This window comes from Sinocyclocheilus rhinocerous, unplaced genomic scaffold, assembly GCF_001515625.1.
Source record: "Sinocyclocheilus rhinocerous isolate Xijiao unplaced genomic scaffold, SAMN03320098_v1.1 scaffold227, whole genome shotgun sequence".
NCBI lineage: Eukaryota > Metazoa > Chordata > Actinopteri > Cypriniformes > Cyprinidae > Sinocyclocheilus > Sinocyclocheilus rhinocerous.
The window spans coordinates 394,761-420,249 of record NW_015633170.1 but is presented as its reverse complement, the minus strand read 5'-3'; the positions used below and the strand labels follow the sequence as shown (position 1 = coordinate 420,249).

Below are 25,489 nucleotides of genomic sequence, written 5' to 3'. Positions count from 1 at the left end.
CGTAGAAGGTCAGGAGCAGAACGATAGAACCGCTCGGCTCCGAAGCGAAAAGCTGAATATGCGCTGCATCTGCTGCCTACTTATACTCACGTTGTGATCAGCGGCAGCTGGATGCAATAATCGCATGCCAATGTGCATTGGCTCGTTTAGTTTACACTCGAAATAGATTGGTCTCTCTAAGCGAGATCCCCAATTCGTCAGTCATCCGACGTGACATCGAGAGTGACCGACTGAAAGGGAACTTCCATTGACATCCTAACCTCAATTTTATCAGAAAAACAACGCAAAAATGCTCTTGTAAAAATCTGTTAAGTGAACAATCAAACATTTAAAAGTACTATTTTTTTTTCGTAAAATTCATTTATGGAAAAAAATTATGGAAAAAATACAGTCACAAAAATGCTATTGTGTAATGTCTGAAACATACCCGCTGTATTTTTTAAACAGTATAAATTGTATTTTTGACTGTTTTTTTGATCAGGCATTACAAACAATTATTATTTAGGTATGCTTGATTTTGTATGACAATGCATAGGAATCACAAAGTGAGAAAGAATATATCACATATTCATAAAAGTGCAAAAACACAAGACGTGCTGACTGACAACATTAATGTTTCTGATGCAGCTTTTCCTTTAGACAGCTAAATGTGGGAAGTGAGTGTTTGTATGTATCAGTGTTTCTGTGCCTGAAGTAGGATCTCCGTCAGTCAGCAGGATCAGGATGGAGGCTGTTCCCTCTCGTGGATGTCGATTGATCATGTCCACTCCTGCTAGAACTGCAGCATTTATGTCCGTGGCTAAAGGAAGACCAAACATAGTTGTGTCACTGTGAGGTACAACTTTTTTACTCCTTATGTAGCATTAGTGCTGTAACTCACCTCCTCTATCTGTGATCTCATTCACGAAAGATTTCGCATTCTTCAGATTTGCCTCAGTAGCTTTGAGGAGCTCACGCTTCCATAAGTTAACTTCACTGTCAAAGGTGATCAATCCAAAGTGGTCATCCTCATCAAGATCACTCAAAATCCTTAGCAGTGCCAATCGAGTCTAAAGAATGACAGCACATCTGAAAGTTATTCTTTCTTCATTAAGACTGCATACTCACATTTAATAGACATGGACAGTTTGTTACTACTTTAAAGAAGGCAACTTCACACTGACTTCAATACAGAAATCCCTGTCCTTTTAACATGAAAATGCAAAATGCTGCAATATCCTCCAAGAGTGGGTCAAGGGTTCAAGGGTTTTACCGTCAAAACATTTCATAGCTCATTATATGCTTTTGATTTGGCTGAAACGTTGACATTTACCTGTTCTATTTTTCTGCCGTGCATAGAACCACTCCGATCAATGATAAACACCACATTTTTGGGAATGGTGGCCATTTGACACCTGAGAGAACAGAAAAATTCCAGTCTTTCAAAATTTTTCTGTTTTTGTCATATTATTTTACTTTTTAAAGCATGTTATTTAAAATGTACCATGACTTCTCCTTTGGGATTTCGTCTCTCCACATCGTATGTTATGAGCAGGTCACCATTCAACCCATTTTCTCCACAGCTTTTACACTTGGTCTGTTGATCTCGTGTGGGGTATAAGGTCACCCATGCCTAAAATTATCAGTTTGTTCATCTGGTAACTATTTAAGTGTATGAGTATATTGAGAACATCTAAACTGTGTTTAAACCCTCATTTAAGTTCTTACATCTTTGTCTGCTCTGGTGGTTTTGATGGCATTTGCCAGATCACCGGTGCTCAAATCTCCTTTCACCTCCAAGAAGGAAATTCCTGGTTTCTCTTGGATGTGCACATCCATCTAATGTGAGGAAAAGAAACATCATCTAACTATACCTTAAAATTGATTATTAATTTCTTCTTAATTTCTTCCATTACTTTGAAGTCAGCCACTGGCTGCATTGGTTGCGCATTGATGAGTAGCTCATATTTGCCGAGGCGACGCTTTAGCAGTTCCTCGTAGGTCAACTCAAAGGTCACTTTACTAAAAGCAGCCACTGTCACTGAGGTTTTAAAGTCCTCTAAAGTCCTTCCAACAGATCTGAAATATAAACAGATACCAACATACTACTAATTATACTATAAATTGATATTTTTATGGACCTATATATTTTTAAATGTCCCATACTTGATCTGTCCAGCACTTTGTCCTCGAGATACTGCTTGATTGTATTGCTGTTGAGCTTCCTCTTTTTCCTTCACAACCCCATCATATGTTTTTCCCTCGATGGTCCTATGGAGAAAGTGACACTGATGTTCTCTTAATATACCAGAAACTTAAACTGTGTGTATTTCATTTAAAAAATATCCATCTCACTCAAATGGTAGCACCACTAAATAAGTTTGTTTGTATTAAAGCATCTGTACTGTTAGCTACTATATCTTGTACTTTAAAAAGTACATGCAAGTTATTTATTCTTGGACTAGTAGAAGGTATAATTTCTAAATCTTTATTTTGTTCTTGTTTGACTGTATTATAAGATTTACCTGATCTGACGCCCACATGCTATAAATGGCTTATTTACCTCTTTATTTCTACTTATATAGGCCTAACACTACTCATGTTCACCTACATTCTGAATTTGCTGATGAAGGTTATAAACATTGGCTACCAGAAATCCCTCACTCTGCCTTTAAAGTATGGTCAACGTGATTGGCTGGTGCACATTTACTCCTCCTTTTCACATAGGATTGCTCAAATATTTACTGCTCAAAAATGGCATGGAGAAAAGGCCTTTGGACTGAAAGACAAATACGTTTTGATGACTGTATCTCAGTGTACACAGTTGCGCAATAGATGGTTCTGTCGACTCAAACTGCATTTTTCTGTCAACAATGGCGTTATAGACATAATCAAAATGAAAATGTCTAAACAGATAAACCAAGCAGTTGAGAATAACTAGCTGGTTTCGTACATTGCATTGTGGTTTTGTTAAGAAAAAAGACAGAATATACAACAAGCTAAATCATATTAAATATCAAAATACATGATACACTACTGTTCGAAAGTTTGGGAACTAAAATTTTTTTTTGATGTATTTGAAAAAATTCTATGCTCACTGAGGCTACATTTATTAAACCAAAAATACATATGAAAACAGTAATTTTGTAAAAACAGCCATTACTCCAGTGTTCTGTCACATGATCCTTCAGAAATCATTCTAATATGCCAATTTGCTGATCAAGAAACATTGTGTATTAATTAATGTAGCAAACAGTTGTGCTGCTTAATATTTTTTGCTGAAATGTTATGTTTTTTCAGGATTTCTTTATGAATATGAAAGAAAAAAAAAACAAAAAAAAAAACATTTATTTGACCTAGACATGTTTCATCATAATAATTATCTTTATGGTCACTTATGATCAATTTAATGATTAAAAGTATTATTAGTATTATTTAAATCTGATTTAAATGTTTGAACAATAGTGTATATTCAACAAGTATGAAGTATATCTAGTTTGTCTGGAGTCTAGACCTTTATCTCAAATAACGATATAAATATGTTGTTTTACCCTGATTTGGTAGAGTATTTAAGAATTTTGTCTTCTTCATCTTAAACTAAAATTTGCCCCTCACCTTCTTAACAGGGTCTGAAGAGGCTGAGATGAGTAAGACGCCCAAGAGAATCAGCCGGAGAGCTGCTCGATCCATCATGACCTGCACAGGAAACTGACCTCAAAACACACACTGCCTTTAAACTCAAGTCCACAGCATGCTATTGGCTATTATTGACCAGACGAAGAAACCTCCCCCTTTATTTGCAATGAGAGTCTCTTGAACACCACGTAACTCAATATCGAGGCATGCTTTTCAAGAAAATATATTATCTATATAATTTGTAAATACATTCTGTAGAAGCTTGGTGTTGTGCTTTTAATATATTTTCAGGCAGGACCACAAAAAAATACATATTTTCCAGCAATTATCACAATCAATGCTTACAGAGGCATCAATCAAACGGTTACGATGTATAGATAATTTTGGTTTGCAATTTCAATTGCTATTTTATCACATGGGTTGCCCGTTAAAGCCCAGGTGCATTTGTGTGAGCAAAGAAAAACACATTCATAAACATTCAAAGACAGTGCAACAGACGTGGTATTCAAAGCATGCTAAAGATGAAAATAACTTGGTCATGCCCCTACTATTTGCCATTAGAAGACAATTGTATAACTATTTGATTAACAATGTCGATATAAAGAATATGTTATTATTGGAAAGGTCAGCACAATAATGGATAATCTTTCTCTTTTTTTGCTTAACTCAGAGAGCTCCCGCTGTGTGACAGCCTGGACATCCAACCACAGGAGCAGAAGCAAGTCTGCAGTCCTTCACCATCACCCTGAAATAACAACACACTTACTTAAAAATGTATGCATTTTTTATAGAAATTCAACTATATGGACACACTACCAGTCAAAAGTTTGTAATAATTAAAATTTCAATAACTAAACACCTGAAGGATCACATGCCACTGAAGACTGGAGTAATGATAATGAAAATTCAGCTTTGGCATCACAGGAATAAATTACATTTTAAATATATGAAAATAGAAAACAGTTATTTTACATTATAATAATATTGCACGATATATCAGTTTTACTGTTTTTATCAAATAAATGCAGCCTTGTGAGCATTAGAAAATTCTTTATTTTATTATGAATTTTTTTTTTATCTTAATTATGCCAAGCTGTTGACTGGCAGTGTATATTTATTGATCACTTACCAAGATGTCTTCACTTCCTTGTCCTTTATCTTTAAAGTTGGTGTTTGTGATCCTGGGATCTCATCATATGAAATACCAGCCTCTCCTTAAAATATTATCCACAGTGCTGGTTTAATAACCACAATATCTTCACTCACAGACCATCTTTGGTATCAGTACGGAAGTATCAGTACAGTGACTCTCTTACCTAAAATACCCATCAAACCGACATCTTTTGGTTGTTGCCAAATGGCAGGCCACAGAAAAATGTCACCGTCTTTTTAATGAAGAAGAATAGCAACGCGGATGTTTCCCATGGCAACATCAAATTCATTGCTCCGTAGAATCAGAGGCACGCTGATGAAACAATAAAAGGCCCGTTCACACCAAGAATGATAACTATAAAGACAATACTTTATATTAATAACTATTAGCGTCCACACACTCCACACCAACGGACGATAGCGTTCTGTTTATTAGTGCGCGCTCCAGTTTTGTCGTCTGCCGCTTTAAACGCTCCAGCTCTCACTGTTATCATTCATCAGCTGGAAAATCTCATTCTGAAAGTGATTCCAACAAGTCACAGAGTTAGAACGTTAAAACTTCATAATTATAGTTATCGTCCTTGGTGTGAACGAGTCTTAAAGGGATAGTTCACCCCCAAAAAATTAAATTCTGTCATTAATTACTCACCCTCATGTCGTTCCAAACCCGTAAGACTTTCGTTCATCTTCGGAACACAAATTGAGATATTTTTTGATGAAATCCGAGAGCTTTCTGACCCTCCATAGACAGCAATGGAACTACCAAGTTCAAGGCCCAGAAAGGTAGTAAGGACATTGTTAAAACAGTCCATTACATCAGTGATTCACCTGTAATTTTATGTAGCTACGAGAATACTTTTTGTGCGCAATGAAAACAAAAATGTCAGACTTTGACACGCATGCGTCGTGGTACTCTCGTAAATGCACAGCGGAGATTGACACGTAAGAGAAGAACTGTTGAATAAAGTCATTATTTTTGTTTTCTTTGTGCACAAAAAGGATTCTCGTAGCTTCACAAAATTACAGGTGAACCACTGATGTCACATGAACTATTTTAACAATGCCCTTGCTACCTTTCTGGGCCTAGAACATGGTAGTTGCATTGCTGCCTACGGTCAGAAAGCTCTCGGATTTCATGAAGATGAACGAAGGTCTTACGAGTTTGGAACAACATGAGGGTGAGTAATTAATGACAGAATTTTCATTTTAAAATGAACTATCCCTTTAAATGATGAATGAATTCTACCTCAATATCACAAAATAACTGTCTAAAAAGGAGACAGAAACTCTTTTTTTTCTTTCCAGAGCGTTTGGTAAATTCTCTAAATGAAAATGCAAAAAAAAAAAATATTTAATTCATAAAAAATCTTTTCAACAAACTCCACTGTTCAAGCATATTACTTTTCTCTCTCATGGTGGGTGAGGTCTTGCTCCCATGAAAACTTCAGAGTTTCCTGCCCATCAGTGTAGTTAATTTCATTAGTGCTGAGCAGCAGGTGGTGATTAGTTTTGTAATGAATTGAGCTTTGACTGAAGCCTTCTCCTGCAAATGACTCATGTTGCCCATTCATAAAGAACTCTGATTATAGACAAACATTACACTGCTTAAATACACATGAATAAATGAAAGCAATGTAATATTACTGTTTATAATACAAACTGTACTAGAATGGATATCTGACCTGATAGGACATTCTGTTGGAGTCTGACTTTCTGAGCAAGAGGGACATCATAGCAAAGTGGCTTAGCATTACCAGAAGATTTCAAGATCCTAATGCTCCTCACTGAAGGACAAAAATCGAATGAAAGAATGAAAATAGGGACATATGATGTCAGATACTGCACTATATAAAATTAATACACACATGGCCCACATACATGGAGGAGAGGTTGTCAGAGGTTTCTGAGTTGTGTAATCGTAATATGGCTGAAAGTAGGTAAGAATCTGGCATAAGGAAGTAAGATGAAAAATCAATTTATATAATAATATTATTAAATATATGGCAAACATATCAATGTGGTAGGTTCAGTGATTAAAGTTGTACCAAAATCATTGAAGTTATTCAAAACTGAACTCTTAAAAACGTCAACAGTTCACCAAGTAAAACCCAAAGAAGAAACAAACAAGAAGAAAAAACAAATTCACCTGCTCTATTTTTTGCCCGACATGGAGCCACTTTCATCAATGATAAACACCACATTTTTGGGAATGCGCTGAATATCTGTAGGTGCAAAGTAGTGGACGAAGTAGCCATTTGATACCTGAAAAATAATGATATTTGACAAGTAGGATTAAGTTCCTACACTCTAACTGTAAATGAATGATTCATGTCACTTTGTTACTGTAAATCGGTGTCACTCAGTGAACACTTTCTGGTCATCATCACATTTGTCTTCCTGCAGTTTGTGACTGCATTGGTCAGATCCTTAGTGCTCAGACCACCTTTGACCTCCAAGAAGTAAATTCCTGGATTCTCATGGATGTGTATGTCAATCTAACCCAGGGGTAGGCAAGTTCGGTCCTAGAGAGCCGCAGTCCTGCAGAGTTCAGCTCCAACCCTGAAAACAAAACTCACCTGCCTATAGCCCTAGTAATCCTGAAGACATTGATTAGCTTGTTCAGGTGTGTTTGATTAGGGTTGGAGCTGAACCCTGCAGGACTGCGGCTCTCTAGGACCGAACTTGCCTACCCCTGATCTAACCAAAATAAACTTCAGAAATCTTATATTTCTTTGTCTTTTTCCATTATGATGAATATAAACCCCATCTATAAACCCTAATTACATCAAACTTGATGTGTTTCTTTGCATTGGTTGGGCATTGATGAATAGCTCATATTTGCCGAGGTGACGCTTTAGCAGTTCCTCGTAGGCAGAGGTTTCTGAGTTGTGTAATCGTAATATGGCTGAAAGTAGGTAAGAATCTGGCATAAGGAAGTAAGATGAAAAATCAATTTATATAATAATATTATTAAATATATGGCAAACATATCAATGTGGTAGGTTCAGTGATTAAAGTTGTACCAAAATCATTGAAGTTATTCAAAACTGAACTCTTAAAAACGTCAACAGTTCACCAAGTAAAACCCAAAGAAGAAACAAACAAGAAGAAAAAACAAATTCACCTGCTCTATTTTTTGCCCGACATGGAGCCACTTTCATCAATGATAAACACCACATTTTTGGGAATGCGCTGAATATCTGTAGGTGCAAAGTAGTGGACGAAGTAGCCATTTGATACCTGAAAAATAATGATATTTGACAAGTAGGATTAAGTTCCTACACTCTAACTGTAAATGAATGATTCATGTCACTTTGTTACTGTAAATCGGTGTCACTCAGTGAACACTTTCTGGTCATCATCACATTTGTCTTCCTGCAGTTTGTGACTGCATTGGTCAGATCCTTAGTGCTCAGACCACCTTTGACCTCCAAGAAGTAAATTCCTGGATTCTCATGGATGTGTATGTCAACATATTTGCCGAGGCGGCGCTTTAGCAGTTCCTCGTAGGTCAACTCAAAGGTCACTTTACTAAAAGCAGCCACCATCACTGAGGTTTTAAAGTCCTCTAAAGTCCTCCCAACAGCACTAAAATAGAAAGAGAGACAAGAATATTTAATAATCCTGAAATAAATATATTTTGTTGAACTCGATATCTTAACATAAATGATTATCTACATACACTTATGAATTTGGAAGACGCTTTTATCAAACACGACTTACATTGCATTAAAGGTATACATTTATTTTAATCAGTTGCAAACCCATAAACTTGGCATTGCAAGCTAGCGCCATGCTCTACTGTTTGAGCTATGGGAATAATCTTTTTACAATACCAAGTACCTGACAAGTCCAGCACTTTGTCCTCGAGATACCGCTTGACTGTATTGCTGCTGAGCTTCTTCTTTTTCCTTCACAACCCCATCATATGTCTTCTCCTCTATGGTCCTAATGTGAAAAGGATTGTTATTATTAGCTTTAAAAAAAGGGACTGAGGTTATTAGACAGAATGGGGGTAGTTAAAATTAATGTACTAAAAAGGTTTTTTTTTTTCCTGTTAATAGTTTAATTTAAATTAGACAAGTCTGGCTGTTCACATGAGAATAGTGAATGAGTGAGAAATGTTAAGTTTTACAATCGCTTGAACATTTTAATGCCTTGGATAGTGTTTGTGTACTTACTTGCATTCTAAACTGGCTGATGAAGGCATCCTTGGAAATATTGACTTCAAAATGGACCTCTTGAGACTGATTCAACACGTTGTGATGATTGTAGTAGCATAGCGACTGGTGACCGTAGAGTTAATTTGGAAGCTGTAAATATCTATACCTTGTTTCTGTATTAAAGTGAACAAGTATCATTGTCAAAATGTGCTCTTACGACAGGCTCTTAGGACAGAGCTTATTTTGGTCCAATACACAGAGAATGTCAAGCATACTTAGAAAACAAAACAACCCATGGTACATAGTAATGTGGACTTTCTCCTCAAACATGATAAATTATTTGGTAGCTTGAGTCTAATCTTGCCATTACTAACGAATAGAAATTTAATTTAAATTTAAGATCTTAAAAGCGAAATGAAATCATGGACAAATTTGCACTGAACTTTTTTTACACACAGATTACAGTATTCATTTTGTTTTGTTTCATTTTCTATCTCAATTAAGTGACTATTTAATAAACACTGGTGGAGAATAATGACTTGAAGATTCAAGAAAATTGAGAAATAAAGTTATTGTACTTTTTGCTTATAGCCTGTTAATTTTACTTTGTTTGTAGGAGCCAAGTTGACAAAGGTGAACAGAAGGCCAAAGCTAGTCTCAGTGCAACTTCGTCCATGGTGATCTGTGAAGAAATGGGAAAACAGACAACTAAAGCCAATACTGGTTATCAAAAGTAGGGCACAGACACGGCCCACTTCAAAATGCCCTTATATGGTAGAAATCAGGCCATGTAAAACAACGGAATACAAAAGAAATGGATAACAAATTTTAATCATATCTAATAAGTAGCCAACTTTAAAATAATAATGATGCTACTAGAAACGGCTTCAAGTAAATAAATAAATAAATACATTTCCAAAGATAGACGTAAGAGATACCAGCTGGTTCTGTGGACGGACATGTGCTCAAGAAGTAACGTCGATTTGCAAGTAAGTTTAAAAAACTGGTACAACTGCACAAACTGCAGGTTGTTTAAAGCGCTGGCATGCTGAATGTAAACAATGCGGATTACATTATGATTACTTTCTGGGGAAAGCGCGCATGCGTCCTGGAACTCTCCAAAAAGGCAAGACTTTAACTCGGGAGAATATCGAATGTGAATAAATTGTATTAATTTTGTTTTCTTTGCGCACAAAAAGTATTTTCGTAGCTTTGCAAAATTGAAGTTGAACTGATGTCACATGGACTGTTTTATCGATGTCATTACTACGTTTCTGGGTCTGGGAACATTGCAGTTGTATTGCTGTCTATGGGAGGGTCAGAGAGCTCTCAGATTTCATCAGAAATATCTTAATTTGTGTTCCGAAGATGAACAAAGGTCTTGCGGGTTTGGAACGACATGAGGGTGAGTAATTATGACAGAATTATCATTTTGGGTGAACTAACCCTTTAATTGAAAGAGTGTCAGAATATCTTAATTATTTTAACTTAATTCATACTTTCTGTGGTGAATCTCAGGCTGATACTTACCTCATTTGACGTTGATTTGGTCGAAATCCTTCTAATTAAAAATGGATTTGGTGAGTATAAAAGTGTTTCACGGTATTTTTATTGTCTTCGTTTTTTCGTGATCTCTATATGGAAATCGTCGTTGAAATGTTAAACAAGCAGTGTTTTGATGCGGTAATGTTACAGGCATGACAATATTTGTCTTTCTGTCTCTTTACGACCACATAACAAACAGTTACCGCGATTCACTGGACGTCTCTTCAACACTGAATAAAGATATCATCTGTTAACGTTACACGTAAACCTTGAGGTAAGACAAAACACCAGTACATTGATTACAGCTTGGGATTGACAAAAGCTGCAAGAACTAAAAAAAAAAAACCTTCCATTTAATATAGATAATAATCGATGATGAAATTTCGTTGTTGAATATTCAGGCATGTTCACTCTGCATGGTGAAACACTAAGAGTGATGAAACTCTTAGTGCCATCACTTGGAAGTAGTGAAAAATGTATGAATACATTTATGAAATAAAATATAAACGTACAGTCAGGCAAATGTGATGTTGTTGCATTCTAAAGAAACTCTAAATATGAGTTACCACAGCATTTGCACAACCACAAAAAATGACCAGTTACTGCAAATCCTGATTGTACCTTTAATCTTTCAAAATAGTGTTGTGGAAAAGTTCTGCAATAAGTTTTCTCATGATATGAATCATTACATCGACGTCATATTGCCTATTATTTATTTGTTTGTACAAGGTAGACATTTCTGAAAATGTGTAACAAAATGCATTTCTTTCGAAGATTGTAACATAGTGTAGTGAACTTTTTCTGAAGACAAACATCAAGTAAAATGGCTCAGATTTGAGATGGACTGCCTCATATTTCAGTCTACATAGCCATACAGAAAGTAAACAAGCTTAGTAATGTCATAATGCAAGCACTGTCATAGTGCAGTCTTATTTACTTACTGCAGTTTCACCAGAAAAAAAAATCCATTATAATGTTTCGTGACCCAAATATCAATAGCCCATTTAATTTTATTTCAATATATTTGATTAATCATTAGTTAACTGCTGCATTGGTGAAATACAAAAATAATAGATAATAAATTGAAATAATATTTGCTGTATCATAAGAGTCGTAAAGACTCATACATTACAGAACCGGTTACAATGACAATAAAATAATGACTTGTTTACACCTCTGCTTAGCGCAAGGTTAGATCTAATGTCACTTATGTGTACTGCAAAATGAAAACATACAGAAAAAACGTTTATTAAAAGTTAGCATGAGCAGATTTTGTCTACTTCATCCTGTTACATTCCACTTTTTTTTTGTTTTTGTTATAATAACATATACCTCGCCAGAACTATAAATTAAGAGAACATCTACAGATGTTTGTGTACTAGTAATTACTATATTTTGAAACTCAAATTTAGGTGTTAATAGTTAGGTGGACATGGTCTTTGATACTGTATGTTGCAAAGCATCAGTCTGTGTTAACACTCTATGAAATCACTTGCTCCACCAGGAAACTCCAGTATTAGGATTAATTAAAAACAGTAGCAGTGTGATCTAAATGATGACATTGTGCAATGAGACTGTGCTGTAACTGCAAACATGACTGCAGCAGTAGAAATCATTCAGCTCATTAAATTGTAAAATTAGTTTTTTAGATTCAAAAAAACAACTTTACAGTTATTACAGTTTTGAAAACAAATCTTGCTTTCCTTTTTGCTCTAGGTCAATGTGATTTTTTTTACTGTATCAGATGATGTAGAAAATAACAATATTAATGCACATACATTCAAAACAAAATGACACTCGTAACTAATTTATACCACAAATAGGTAGTGTTAAAATGCATTTTTATAAATGTCCATAAAGGACATCCTAAACAGCAGGTGGGGATAACGTGAATTTAGTTAGAATTATGCTTGGTAACACTAAATTAATAGCGGTCACCATTACCCTTGGTACACTGGCTGGTAATGTACGTAGCACAGTCCTCAGTTGCAGTTCAAGGCACTCTAGCAGGCTTGTTCACCTGAAATGTACAGTCTGTTAAAGTTCTCTCTTTTCTCAGTGCAGGTCTTGGTTGTTACTTTTCTAGCATGCGATAATGTGTTTTTGACTAGTGCGTTGCGAAATTAGCGTTCGCTGCAGGACGCGGTGAAAAATTCACAGTGATGTCATGACTGTGATCATCGCTCCAAACTCCAGTGTTTTCAGCCAACTGTGATGTGATACTATTCAACCCAAAACACTGATTGACCTAAACCTTAGTCTTTCATTTACTTGTCCATATTATGCACATATGCAGACAGAGCTTATATTTACACATCTACACAAATTTAAGAGCATCTTACTGTACCTTATAGCATTTACATATGTGTACAGCTCAAGGTGTGAAGGAAGTTGATTCTCTCACTAGCAAGCTAAATATATTTTGATGAAAAATATACATTCTGTACATATGCAATTGCTAAAATTCAGTTATGCTACATAGGCTTTATGAATATGTACAATAATACTGAATGTACACTACATGACATGCCTACGTTGTTGGCCTGAGTATTTATATGTTCATGTGGGATTACTACATTGTAAGCAACTACATGCTAACAACTGCAACAGATAGAATTGCACACTGCTAGGCCTAACTAGCACTCTAAAGAAACTCTGAAGTATTTTTGGCAACAGAGTAAGAAGTATAAGTACAGTGATTGTGAAGCTACATGGTCCTATTTCTAGAATTAGGAACCTCGCTGGGGGAAGAAGGTGCTGTCCAAGAGGGGGAGTGCACAACAGTGAAAGCAAAGACTTCTTGGTTATGAATGGCAGTCATTGCTGGCCAGTGGTCCATGTCTAAGTGTGGGGCGCTCAGCATCTTTCTGTAAGGGTTACCAGCCACCATAAAACGGCGCTGGAGTACTTGTGAAGTGTCAGTCAGCATCACAGAGGCATGGAAATCAATCTGCGGCCATGATAGAGACAGCTGAGAAGCATTCAATCTTTCTATTGAAATTGGAACCTAAAAAAAGACATTAGCATTAGAGAATGCCTATGTTGTTTCACACTAAACTTTTAACATGAATATAAAGGAGACATAAAATCATCATAACAATTTAAAGGAATAGTGAAACGTCAGTCATTATTTAATGTACTCATCTTGATGTTGTTCAAAATCTGCATGATTACATTTAATAGTAATTTTGAAGAACTTTGGAATATTATGAATGAAGGATTTTAAAATGTAAAGTTTTAGGTGAACATACCCTTTAAATATTTGGTAAGGAAGTATTTTTAATAACGTCACCTCTATAGCGCTCCAGATCCTGGATCTGGTCAGTTGCTGTGGTCTTAGACTGAGGGAGCGTGAGCGTGAAGGAGCCCTCACCCCTTCTGCCCAGTTATCCACCAGCCTATGAAGCTGCTGTGTGAAAGCATCTGTCTTGTTGTTGCTGTTGTTTGTCTGTGCTTGGGCGAGACCAACTGGCTGGTGAGGAGGGGGAGTGGATCCTGGAGGCATTGGGGACTGATTAGAGGCAGCTGACGATGTTCCAGATCCTATTAAAAAAGTCGATTTGAGATGTTGGAATGTCACAAAACATGAAATACAATTCACAGTGTCTGTGACCATATTAAAAAAACATATTAAACTATAACTGGACTGTTAATACTGAAAATTAAATGTAATTTGTCAACAGGATCAAAAGCAAGACAAGTATCCAGACACAAATGCTTGGGCGATGCATAGCAAGTGTGTGTTCAACTGTACAGTAACAAATACTCAAGGAGGTGATAGAGAGCTATATCGGCCCTTATAGAGAACTTGAGGTAAATTATAAACTGTGAGCTGACATATTTCGAATTGGAACTCTTCAAGAAATTGAACTTGTGTAGTTAGAAGCATTTGTGTTAAACTTGCTTATCGAATATGCTTTAGGCCTAATGATATTATGTTGGTTACAATACTATGTCCACAGAGTGAAATGTGATTATTAACATCACAGCTCAAACCTGGAAGAAACAGTGTCAAGGTTTCAGCTTAGGCAAATTGAATATTTAAAGTCTAAAGTTTAGAAATTAAGAAAAGATAATAGTTACTGCTGCCACGTTCTTTACCCAGACACAGGCGTTTAAGTGTTGACCCTACAAAAAGAAAAGTTAAAATTAGTTTTCTGAAGAAAATCACTGCACAAACAGACACAAAGAGGTGGAACAAGTCATTTAACTTTTTAAAGTTACAACTGCTAAAAAAAAACCTTCATTAGAGGTAAGTGATTACAAGTCAAAATGTTAAAACACTGAAATTAAGTGAGGATGATTTGAGTGTGATTAATACTGTGAAGCTCAACTAGTGAAAGTATCCAGAAGCATAACAACATTGCCATCAAAAACAACTGAATAAAACAAAATGACATTTTGTAGGGATAAACAGAGAATAGAAACAATCAAAAACATTGAAAGGAAACACAGGATGATCAAAGATGAAGCATGAATACTGATAAGCAAAAAGATAAATAATTGATTAAAGAGAAGAGAGTGGGAGAAAGATAGCAGGGGCTCCCAACATATGACATGGAGAATGGCGGAAAGGAGAGAGATACAAACAGATGGATAGAGAAACAGGCCCACTGAGGAATCTAGCACGTGGTTTACTACTGGATTTATAGGTGACCTGCGCAGACGCCTGGGGAGAAGGAGGCCAGCCTGTGGACAGAAGTACAGAGGTGAGAGAAAGAGTGAGATCCAGCAACCAGAGCAACCAGAACAAAAGGGTACACACAGAAAAATTACATTATTTTAAATGCATTCATAAAAATAAATCTGGCTGTAATTCATCTTATTAATGTGAAAGCCTCCATGTAAAAGTCCCATTGATTTTATTAATTATTTGGGACTTCAATTTGGGAATTATATATGACTTACAGAAAATGTTTTTTATATTAAACCTTACATGTGCATGTCTAAAAGGTTTTAATTTTAATGTCAATTTCATCCAATATGTTTATTTCTATGCAGGTGGGTGATCAATTGATATTGACTGGATAATCTTCTCAATCATTCAAAATCTGCTATGAAGCCAGATTATTTATTTTACTGACATAAGGAATTTTCTCTTAAAGTGCATGCTAAGAAATCAGAATAAAAGTCACCTTGGCCAGGCTGGCTGCGTGGCCCAGGTCCTTCTCCCTGTAGACCAGAGTAGATGTTGTCGGAGGAGAGAGATCCTTTGAGAGAGCAGGGCTGTTGGGTCTGAACCGGAACAGACACAGAACAAGGTAGAGTCCCAGTCCCAGAATAAGCCTTCCCATCGGACAAGTTGGAAGCCCTGGCAGGAGACCCATTCAAGCTTGGGGCAGCCGCTGCTGAAAGAGAAAAATTACATGTCGAGATGCTCTTGGGTAGATTCCAAATGCTAAGATCCTTTTATTTGCCATATATATATGAATGTGATATTTTAACTCTACAACTAACCTGATTTTGTTAAATCATTAGGTTTGCTGCCATCACTAGTTTTAGAGGCAACATTTCTCAGCTGTTGTACTAGAGGACTGAGCAATTTGCCAGCTTTTAGTTTGTGTCTGCTGGTCCTGCGCTTGCGTCCAGCAGGGGGCGCTGTGGGCGGGATGTAAAGACCTGGAGGAGGTGGTTTCCCTAATCTGATGTAGAGAAGCTCGATCTCTTCTTGGTGGTGGGCCTCCAATTCAGTTACCTCCTTCATATGCCTGTATAAAGATGAAGCGAGCAATGGTGAGTACTTAAGCATTTTTATTTATTGCTCTGATTACTTTTCATTGATTTTATATTCCTCTCTGCATCAAAAACACACATAGACATGATAAACTCACTTTTCTCTTAGTCTTTGAAGCTCCCTCTTTATATCTGAGTCCTCCATCTCTGAATCATTGTCACTGCTGACATAGGATCCGTAAACCCCTCCCTTTCTGCTTGGCGAATCAGAGCTTTGCACACTACTACTGCGGCCAGAGCGCCTCAGAAAAGCCACTGCCCTTTTCATGAGGTCACTTCCTCTCCTTTCAGACCTACCATGACAGGATGGCGTTGTGGGGGCCATTTTAGCAGGGCTGCTCTCAGCCCCAGAGTCAGAAGACATGAAACGGGTGTGAACGGTGACATCCGCTGAGACTGAGGTCTGTGCCCTTGGCAGCGAGCCTGGTTTGGTCAGAGGAGGTGGGGCATCCAGATAAAAGTCAGGTGGGGCGGAATATCTGCTGCTGTGCTTCCTGTGTGTGACCTCATCTTCTGTGCTGACCACTGAGAACCTGCCGACAGTAGTAGCTGACACAGTCGGCTCTTCATACATTGCACATTCTCCCAAAAATCCACCAGGGTGTGCTGGAGATGCTGTGCTGCTCAGGCTACGCTGCTTCCGACCTTGACCTGACAGTATGTCAGTGGAGCTAGGCACCATCTAATCCAGAGAATTGAAATCAAAACAAAAATACAAAATACTGATATTATAAGAATTATTTTACATATTACATTAACAGACAACCATTACTTCATCATAAAAATTAAATTTGGTACTAACACGAAGTGGGCTCCCAGATTATTAAACTTATTATGGGAATTAACAATTTATTAACCTGTATTTCCCTGCAGAAATTAGAAGCATGCTGTACATGATGTACCTTATACCGACTTCTAGATCCAGAGCAAGAGGTAGAGTGTGGCATCACATGCCTCCTTGACACAGTAACTATGGAGAAAAATGGCTTTAATTTTCTTATTGTTTGTAAATGATAAATGTTTCTTGAAGAGCATCTGTCATGAGAAAAAATATGACCATACCTCCAACCGCAGAGACGCTGAGAGCACTTAAACTGTCCACACGCTCTGGAATCTGTGGCTAAAAGACAATAACCAAATATATTTAGGTGGAGATTCAAGCACAATCCTATCTAAATTCAAAATATCTTTAACTTCGAAATGGTTTTTAAGACATGCTGAAAACAAGGGTGATGGGTGAGTTTATACAAAAATGTAAGTCCTTGGGTACCATTCCTCACACCTTAATAAACAGATTTGATCTATTTAAAAAAATGTGACGGAGTATAAAATTACCAACTGCTCTCCTGCTCTGAATCGTCCCTCTCCCATAAGACTAGGTGTGTTGGTTCCTGACCCTCCCACTGCACTCTCTGGTCCTGGTGGAGACTGGATATACTCTGTGCCAGATCCAGGAGTTTCAGCAGCACTTCCCGATGGGTACATGGGAGCATACTCTTGATACAGTAAATTCCTCAGTTTCTCATCCAGAGTCTTAATAGTGCTGTCTACAAACCCTCCTCTGGTACGTGCCTCTCCATCTGATTCACTAGGGACAAAGTGGTGCTGTGAAGGAGCGGGGCTTTGAGGCAGGGAAGGTGCCTTATTTCCACTCACAGTTGACAAAGGCTGCTGCAGCACTACAGGCTGCGGTGTACGTTCCACTCGACTCAACGTAATGGAGTGAAGTTGCTCACGAGCAGATGTACTCTCTTGTGATGGTGGTGGCATCACAGAGGATGACCTCTGAGACCCACTACTCACTTCAAGGGACAGCGGCATGACCAAGGGACAGCAGGGCACGTCCTCCACCATGGAGACAGCACATGCAATTTCAGCCATCTGCTGAGCAGTGTGCATGGGGGAAACTGAGCCTAATCTGCCACTCTGGGTCTCATCCACAAAAAGAGAGCTTTGAGGATCCATGCATGGCTGGGATTGTTGCACACTGACCTGGGCGGAGCCCAATTGTGGCCCCTCCTCTGAATGGGAAGCAGGCTGCACTGGCATTACAGCAGCTTGTGGGGCAGGGGGAGCTTGGGAAAGAGCAGCCAAAGACAGAGGATCAGTAGTGGTCATAGAAAGGGGGCTCCAAACCCCATAAGGATCACTTCCTCCAGATGGAGGTGCTGTGGCACAGGCTTCTGAATCTGTGGAATGAAAGCAAACAAACAAAACAAAATCTTAGGAATCATCACCTTCAACTCAACCTTACTCGACATTAGGAAGGCCTTTTCTTTCGGAACATGCTACACAACTTCTTGTTCAATCTCTTGTTCTGTCCAGGCTGGACTATTGCAGTGCTCTCTTGGGAGGTCTTACAGCCAGTTCTATCTATCTCTACAACAAATCCAGAATGCGGCTGCAAGATTAGTCATTAAAGAGTCGAAAAGAGAGCTTGTCACACCTCTGTTCATCAATTTGCACTGGCTACCAATAGCTGCTCGCATAAAATTTAAGACATTGATGTTTGTCTACAAAACAACCACTGGCTCTGCACCCTTTACCTAAAGTCATTACTTCAGACTTATGTGCCCTCCAGAAGCTTGCGTTCTGCAAGTAAACAGCACATTTTAGTGTCATCCCAAAGAGGCACAAAATCACTTTCACAGGCTTTTACCTTAACTGTTACCTGCTGGTGGAATGACCTGCCCAACTCAGTCTGAGCAGCTGAGTCCTTAGGGGATCTACAAGAAATAGCTAAAAACACATCTCTTCCATCTACACTCGAGCCTCTAACACTAGCACTCTCTATTCTATTTCTATTTTATTCACTTGTTTTCTTTTTATTTATTAAAAAACAACTTGACCCTGTAACACTTGCACTTTCTATTCTATTTCTATTCTAACTACCCGTTTTCTTTTTATAAAAATTGCCTTCTAACACTAGCGTTCTCTATTGTTTTTCTATTCTATCTACTTGTTTTCTTTGTATTCATAAAATATGAACATCTAACACTAGTGTTCTCTATTCTTTCGACTTTTATTTTTAATAAAAAAACTGACCCTCTAACACTAGCGTTCTCTATTCTTTTTCTATACTATCTAATCGTTTTCTTTTTATTTATTATAAAATAAACCCTTACTACTTGTACTGTGTTAGACTAACCGAGACTTGTCACAGTGCTTACATATTATTCCTATTCTATCTACTTGTTTTCTTTGTATTCATAAAATATGAACATCTAACACTAGTGTTCTCTATTCTTTCGACTTTTATTTTTAATAAAAAAACTGACCCTCTAACACTAGCGTTCTCTATTCTTTTTCTATACTATCTAATCGTTTTCTTTCTATTTATTATAAAATAAACCCTTACTACTTGTACTGTGTTAGACTAACCGAGACTTGTCACAGTGCTTACATATTATTCCTCTTTTGCTGGTTTTGATTGTTTCTATTGTCCTCATTTGTAAGTTGCTTTGGATAAAAGCGTTTGCTAAATGACTAAATGTGAGTGTAAAATGTAACAAAACATATTCTAAAAAAGTCTATGAGACATCAAATTTACTCTTTTTGTTAGGAGTAGGGGACATGCCGATACAATTGTGATACAATACCCAACAAGCAGTTTATTCTTTGTTCCAATATTTCTGTATCTGTATTATGCACAAACCGACATTACCCATTGATGCAGAGGCAGATCCTGTGCTGGGTTCTGGTGGCTGGGCTGATGCACTCTCACTAGGATGAGCTGTCCCATCAGTTACTGTTGCTGTGGATGGAGATTGTGTAGATTGACCTCCATCTGAGGATGCATCCTGACTGGCAGCAGGAGCCTCTTCCACAGGGCAGATGATGAACCATCTCTTACCTGTGTGCAGAACTGAACAAAGGACAAAAGCCCATGCTAACTGTTTGAACACTGATACATTCATTCTTCAGCAAACATTTGGGGAGCATGAATTTTAAATTTGCCAATTACAGGTGGACAAAAAAGATTACCATTTTGCTGATAAACAGGCTGTGGGGCCCCAGGTTGCTGTCCTTTTATTCCCTGGGTATTAACAGGAGGCTGTTAGTATCATTCAATTTAGTAATTTTAGTGAATTTTCACCCACACATTACAAATTTGAGATGTCAGATTCTGACTTCCTGTATTACCTCTCCCCCTTGATCCCTAGGAGTTTGTCCTTGCAAATGACTTGTCCCAAGTTCTGATGTCTTCTCTCCGTCCATGTCCTCGCTTAGAATGTCCTCTGCCTTGTCAACAATGTCTTTAAGTTGATCTATAAAAATTTCCTTTTCTATTGGTAGAATGAAACCATTTTCCACCTGATACACAAATGAGAGAAACAAAATCTACAAAGCTGCACAGAAAAGAAACTATGTAAAAGGGTAATAGGATTAAACAGCTTTATGTTTCAGCCGAACTGATGGTAGACTATACACATTTACATTTTAATTTCAAATCTTAAGCAGAACAATATTGTTTTGTAATGTTCTGAAAGTCAGCGCAGAAGCTTAATCTCACCATATAAGTGGCTATTTCTTCAGGTGCGTCTCCATCTAGGTCAAATTTGAAAGTCACCATTTTATGATTGTGTGTCTCCAGCTGGCATTCCACCATCTTGTCACCTGTTTTACTAACCTGGAAGTACAACATCACGTTAGGAGGTAACTGCAAAAAACAGTTATATTTAAAAAGAAGAAATATTTTATCCTCACATTTAGCATGCTTAGCTTTGGCTTGTTAATTTTTTCCTGGCGTGAGCGCGTACGAGCAGATTTGCGGTGGTGCTTTCTAGGTTTGCCATCACCCTTTCCTCCACCAGTGGGTCCCTCATAGCTGTCACTCATTTCTTTACCAGAACCTGCATCTTGGTTTAGGCTAAACAAACAAGACAGAATAACCTGAAGAAAAAAACTTGCTAGGAGACAATTTGAGATGATTTATATTGTTTTAATGCATTGGGTTGTATCTGCCACTATAAGTAGGTCAAATACACCCATTGTAAATAAATAATCACATGATGTTTGCATTCAATCACATATGCAATTTCCATAAGTTTTTCAGGGAATAATAACATCTACCTACCTGTCACATACATAACTATGGAATGGAATATATACAGGTGCCTGTAAGGAAAACATTATTTCAGTGATCCATGTGGTACTTTGTTTTAAGAATACATATTATAGTCATATAAAGGAGGCTTTATGCCTACTGTTGCCTCAGTGCTGGGCTGAAATGGGCTAGGCTCTGGTGCAGGAGGAATAGGCATTGAAGCAGTATCTGCCATTTGCTTGCCAGTGCTCTCAGGAACAGCATATCCTGTCTGTATGCCAGCAGGCTGCAGAGGAGGCTCCATGGTCTCTGGTGGGGCTTGGGCAGTGGTAAAGTTTGGCTCTGACTGCCTGTCCTGTGGAGGAGACTGGATCTGTGACACAATGGTGTGAGCTGGGGCCAGGATCTGCATTTCCTCATGGCGAGGGTACTCCTGTTGAAGAAAAACATTATTGTGTTTCACTGTGCGATAGAAGCCTTGACCTCAATTGTAAGGCTCACGGAATAATACTAATTATCCTGTATCATTGATTGCTATGACAAGGCACTACTGCACCAATCCTGATTAATGTACTGCCATTATTATGATACACATTCACCATATGAAAAACAATCCTTGCATTAAGCAAGAAAGAAACCACATCATTTACCTCTGTAAAAGGTTCAGGAATAGATAGGTCTTGCTGGAAGAGGGAGGCTGGATTAGGGATGGGAAGGGAGGGCTGTGTTGGTTGGGGTTGAGATTGGAAAAGGGCACCTTCTGGTGGTGGAACTGGGGAGTATATCTGCTGCAGATGTTCCTCTGGAGGAAGCATGGGTGGGGACAGGGCCATAGCCAGGAGAGGTATAGGATTAGGAACATTCAGAGGGGTGGACACAGGTGTTCCTGCTCCTAGCATGCAGGGTACATTCTGCATTGGTAGTATGGGAAGAGGAGCAGTAATAGGGCTTGCTGAGTAGTAGGGGGAAGATACAGGAGGAGCATTTGTGGGGTAGGGAGAAGAGTAAGAGACTGAGGAGAAAGGTATTGACTCTGTCCCTGCAGATGTGCCCCCTTCTGGCAAAAGAGGATATGTCGAAGGAAACTAAAGATTAAAGAGCAAGATAAAAATGTAAACAGCCAGAGGTAAGCTAGAAAGCTACATTTTTGCATGTAGAATTAAGAAAATCCCTCAACTTCTGCCATCCAATGTTGAACAAATTTCAAACTTGCCTAAAGAATGTACTTGTTGTGGTATCTGAGAAAAGCTGTTGCACACATAGGCCTAGTTACAGGTTTCAGGAACTGACCTGTGTGGCAATTTGTAGAGGCTGGAGAAGGGGTGTCTGAACATTTAGCTGTGGTTGTGAAGGAAGGATAGTGGTGCTGAGCATTGAAGATGCTGACTGTAATAGATGCTGTGGAATGGACTGAGGATCTGAAGATGGCTGCACTGAGGGCCGAAATGTTGATAAAGTCTGGGAAAGACAAAGAGAGAAAAAAGAAAAAGAATTGATTTTAAAATTTAAACTAATTTCAAGAACACTTAATCCACAGCTCCCATGGATTATGCTGCCTATCACATCTTTATCAAAGTCAGTGATAAAACTGAATTTATTCCTTGTTTAGTGGACTTTCAAAAAACGGATCAAATTTATGGTATGACTGAAACTGAAATCCCAAAATTTCCAGAACATTTAAAAAAAGACTGATGTTGTTTATACAGATTGAGTCTACCTGGAGGACGACCTGAGTGGGGAGGGTGGATCGACTGGTGAAGATATGGACGTGTGCCTGGAAGATGTGTGAACCGGTGAAGGTATAGATACATAGACAGGGGTAAACGCAGTGGTGTGGCTTAGTGATGACATGTTGTTAGGTAGAGCTGTCACAGGAATCTGTGAAGAAGAATGGCTTTTATGGACCGGAGAAGGTGGGGTGACTTGAACTGGTATTGAACTTGGTATGTTCTTAGTAACAGAAACTTGCTTTGGAGGCAGCGTAGATATATATGGAGACTGTGGGGTCATATAAATTGGTGAGCTGGAGTCTGGATGAGCTAGATCAGGTGGGAACGATGGTTTTAACGAGGAAAGAGGTGGCATGTTTTGGTGGATGGGGGAGGAAGAGGGTGAAGAGGCATGACCGAGAGACCCTCGACCCCCTGACCTTACAGCCAGTAACATTGCCATACAAGCCTGGCAGTAATGCGGGTGGACATAAGAGTTCCTCCTACTGAATGACATTGTCTGGGCCTGAGAATTCATTTCCACCTGCTCTGAACTATATTCAGCTCCGGTGTCTTCAGAAACATTATTTGGTGCCTGATCTTCATTTGTAAATGATGAAGAACCTATGAGGGCACTTGTAGACAACAACTGATCCATTTCATCCTTAGAGCTTGCTTCAGGTTTGTGACAACTATAAGCCTGATGATGCAGCTGTTCTAACAAATTTTGAAATTCAGTCCTCCTCCGTAATGTGTCGAGAAATGAGGTGCTGCTACGCCTGGTCCCCGTCAAGTTATCGGAGAATAGCATAGTTCTTTGGGAGTCACCAGAAATACTGCCATGTCGCTGCTCATTCAGCCACAGTTTGAGGAAAAAAAACACATTTTTTAAATGTAGACAGTCATCATAACATAAAAAAAATGGGAAAGACAAAGAGAGAAAAAAGAAAAAGAATTGATTTTAAAATTAAAACTAATTTCAAGAACACTTAATCCACAGCTCCCATGGATTATGCTGCCTATCACATCTTTATCAAAGTCAGTGATAAAACTGAATTTATTCCTTGTTTAGTGGACTTTCAATAAACTGATCAAATTTATGGTATGACTGAAACTGAAATCCCAAAATTTCCAGAACATTTAAAAAAAGACTGATGTTGTTTATACAGATTGAGTCTACCTGAGGCGGGAAAGCTTCAGGTTGGAAATAGAGATGAAACTGAGAGAAATACAAACACAAGGAAGAACAAAGACTAAATTAAACTATTAACCTATCACTTTGCTAAGACACAGGAATGCATCCGTCCTCATTTAAGGGAGGTCAAAACTATAGCAGCCTTACCTCCTGTGCTAGTGGTACAGTTGTCTGGTTTTGCTGTGCCAAGAGGGCAGAGGCAGGAATGCTCTGTGGACGAGCATGTGGTACAGGAGTAGCTGGAGCAGAGATGGTCTTAGATGGAACCAATTGTGCGGAAGGCTGAGAAACACATGCACAAACACAAATTTTAATACAGGAACATTTGCAATTAAGCACACAGCCAAAAGCAGTTCTTCGAGGTAATAGTAGAATAGCAAGTCTAGCAGCACATGGTTTGATGTGACAGGTAAATTAACGGCTACTGACAGGGAACAGAAGAAGAAAATGTGTGACATCAAACATCAGAGTAGTGATTTGCTCTACAAACAGGGGTTGTTGCTCTAAAAGAGACCACGTACAGGGTGACAGGGATAATTTGCAGTGTTGCAGTAGCAGTCATTGATTGTTCAGTCAGCTTGCTGTGCCATCCTCTAGCAGTCTTTTAAGAGTCTGTGACCTTCAAAAGGACATAACAGTCCCATTTCTTATTCTTTTAAAAACAGCAGTGATTAGAGAAAATTTATTCAGTTCAGTTCCAAAAACAAAGTACAAATTTTCTCTTGAATGCTACATAGGAATACAACTAGGAGGGATTGGCATTTGGGAGTAATACCTAAACACATATTGAAGCAACATTTTTCAGAGAAGGTGAAGAAGAAGCTTGGAAAGTATGGGTGAGCCAAAAGTGATTCTCTTGTTCTAGATTTCCTTGCTGGGATCATAGCTAGTACGTTTTAATTTTCACCTACCACAAGACCTGATCCAGCTTCAGTGTCCTGCACAGAAAAAGACCCCATTTCCTGATGTAATAGGGGTACACACAAAGAGCTTACATTTTGGACCTGAGGTGCAAGGAACCTGTTAACACTAGCATCGCTGTGGCCATCTCCAGGCTGCACCCTGTCAATCAGCACAGGGGAACTGGTACGCCGATTGATGATATGATGTAGACAGCGATGAAGGTGAAACAAATCTGAGCTTTCTCCCAAACTAGGAGAATGTGGCCCAATCAAGGAGATAGGGGACACTGGAGAGGATGACCTGAGTGGGGATGGTGGATCAACTGGTGAAGATATGGACATATGTCTGGAAGATGTGGGGACCGGTGAAGGTATAGATACATAGACAGGGGTAAATGCAGTGGTATGGCTTAGTGATGACATGTTGT

At 38.3% G+C, this 25,489-nt stretch overlaps 2 protein-coding genes and 1 pseudogene across 2 annotated transcripts in view; all 3 read right to left on the bottom strand.

The window, feature by feature from the left end:
- LOC107743271 (inter-alpha-trypsin inhibitor heavy chain H4-like) overlaps positions 1-2,607 on the bottom strand; it is a 21,277-nt gene extending 18,670 nt beyond the window's left edge. Inside the window, exons 1-8 of the mRNA XM_016556431.1 lie at positions 2,591-2,607; positions 2,146-2,250; positions 1,896-2,058; positions 1,708-1,818; positions 1,484-1,612; positions 1,313-1,432; positions 881-1,049; positions 689-799 (exon numbers count right to left, since the gene is read on the bottom strand). Coding sequence (XP_016411917.1) covers positions 689-799; positions 881-1,049; positions 1,313-1,432; positions 1,484-1,612; positions 1,708-1,818; positions 1,896-2,058; positions 2,146-2,250; positions 2,591-2,592 — 910 coding nt within the window. The 5' untranslated portion in view covers positions 2,593-2,607. The remainder of the gene's footprint in view (positions 1-688; positions 800-880; positions 1,050-1,312; positions 1,433-1,483; positions 1,613-1,707; positions 1,819-1,895; positions 2,059-2,145; positions 2,251-2,590) is intronic.
- Positions 2,608-3,884: 1,277 nt separating this feature from the next.
- LOC107743270 (uncharacterized) lies at positions 3,885-9,606 on the bottom strand (annotated as a pseudogene).
- A 2,812-nt stretch (positions 9,607-12,418) lies between these two features.
- LOC107743253 (serine/threonine-protein kinase WNK2-like) overlaps positions 12,419-25,489 on the bottom strand; it is a 26,178-nt gene continuing 13,107 nt past the window's right edge. The window contains exons 12-32 of the mRNA XM_016556402.1: positions 24,307-24,362; positions 24,145-24,183; positions 22,546-22,713; positions 21,906-22,340; positions 21,416-21,688; positions 21,286-21,326; positions 20,916-21,078; positions 20,722-20,838; positions 20,352-20,522; positions 20,193-20,244; positions 19,873-20,073; positions 17,544-18,397; positions 17,271-17,328; positions 17,111-17,178; positions 16,307-16,890; positions 15,933-16,183; positions 15,611-15,823; positions 15,066-15,164; positions 14,559-14,603; positions 13,768-14,018; positions 12,419-13,482 (exon numbers count right to left, since the gene is read on the bottom strand). Coding sequence (XP_016411888.1) covers positions 13,183-13,482; positions 13,768-14,018; positions 14,559-14,603; positions 15,066-15,164; positions 15,611-15,823; positions 15,933-16,183; positions 16,307-16,890; positions 17,111-17,178; positions 17,271-17,328; positions 17,544-18,397; positions 19,873-20,073; positions 20,193-20,244; positions 20,352-20,522; positions 20,722-20,838; positions 20,916-21,078; positions 21,286-21,326; positions 21,416-21,688; positions 21,906-22,340; positions 22,546-22,713; positions 24,145-24,183; positions 24,307-24,362 — 4,439 coding nt within the window. The 3' untranslated portion in view covers positions 12,419-13,182. The remainder of the gene's footprint in view (positions 13,483-13,767; positions 14,019-14,558; positions 14,604-15,065; positions 15,165-15,610; positions 15,824-15,932; positions 16,184-16,306; positions 16,891-17,110; positions 17,179-17,270; positions 17,329-17,543; positions 18,398-19,872; positions 20,074-20,192; positions 20,245-20,351; positions 20,523-20,721; positions 20,839-20,915; positions 21,079-21,285; positions 21,327-21,415; positions 21,689-21,905; positions 22,341-22,545; positions 22,714-24,144; positions 24,184-24,306; positions 24,363-25,489) is intronic.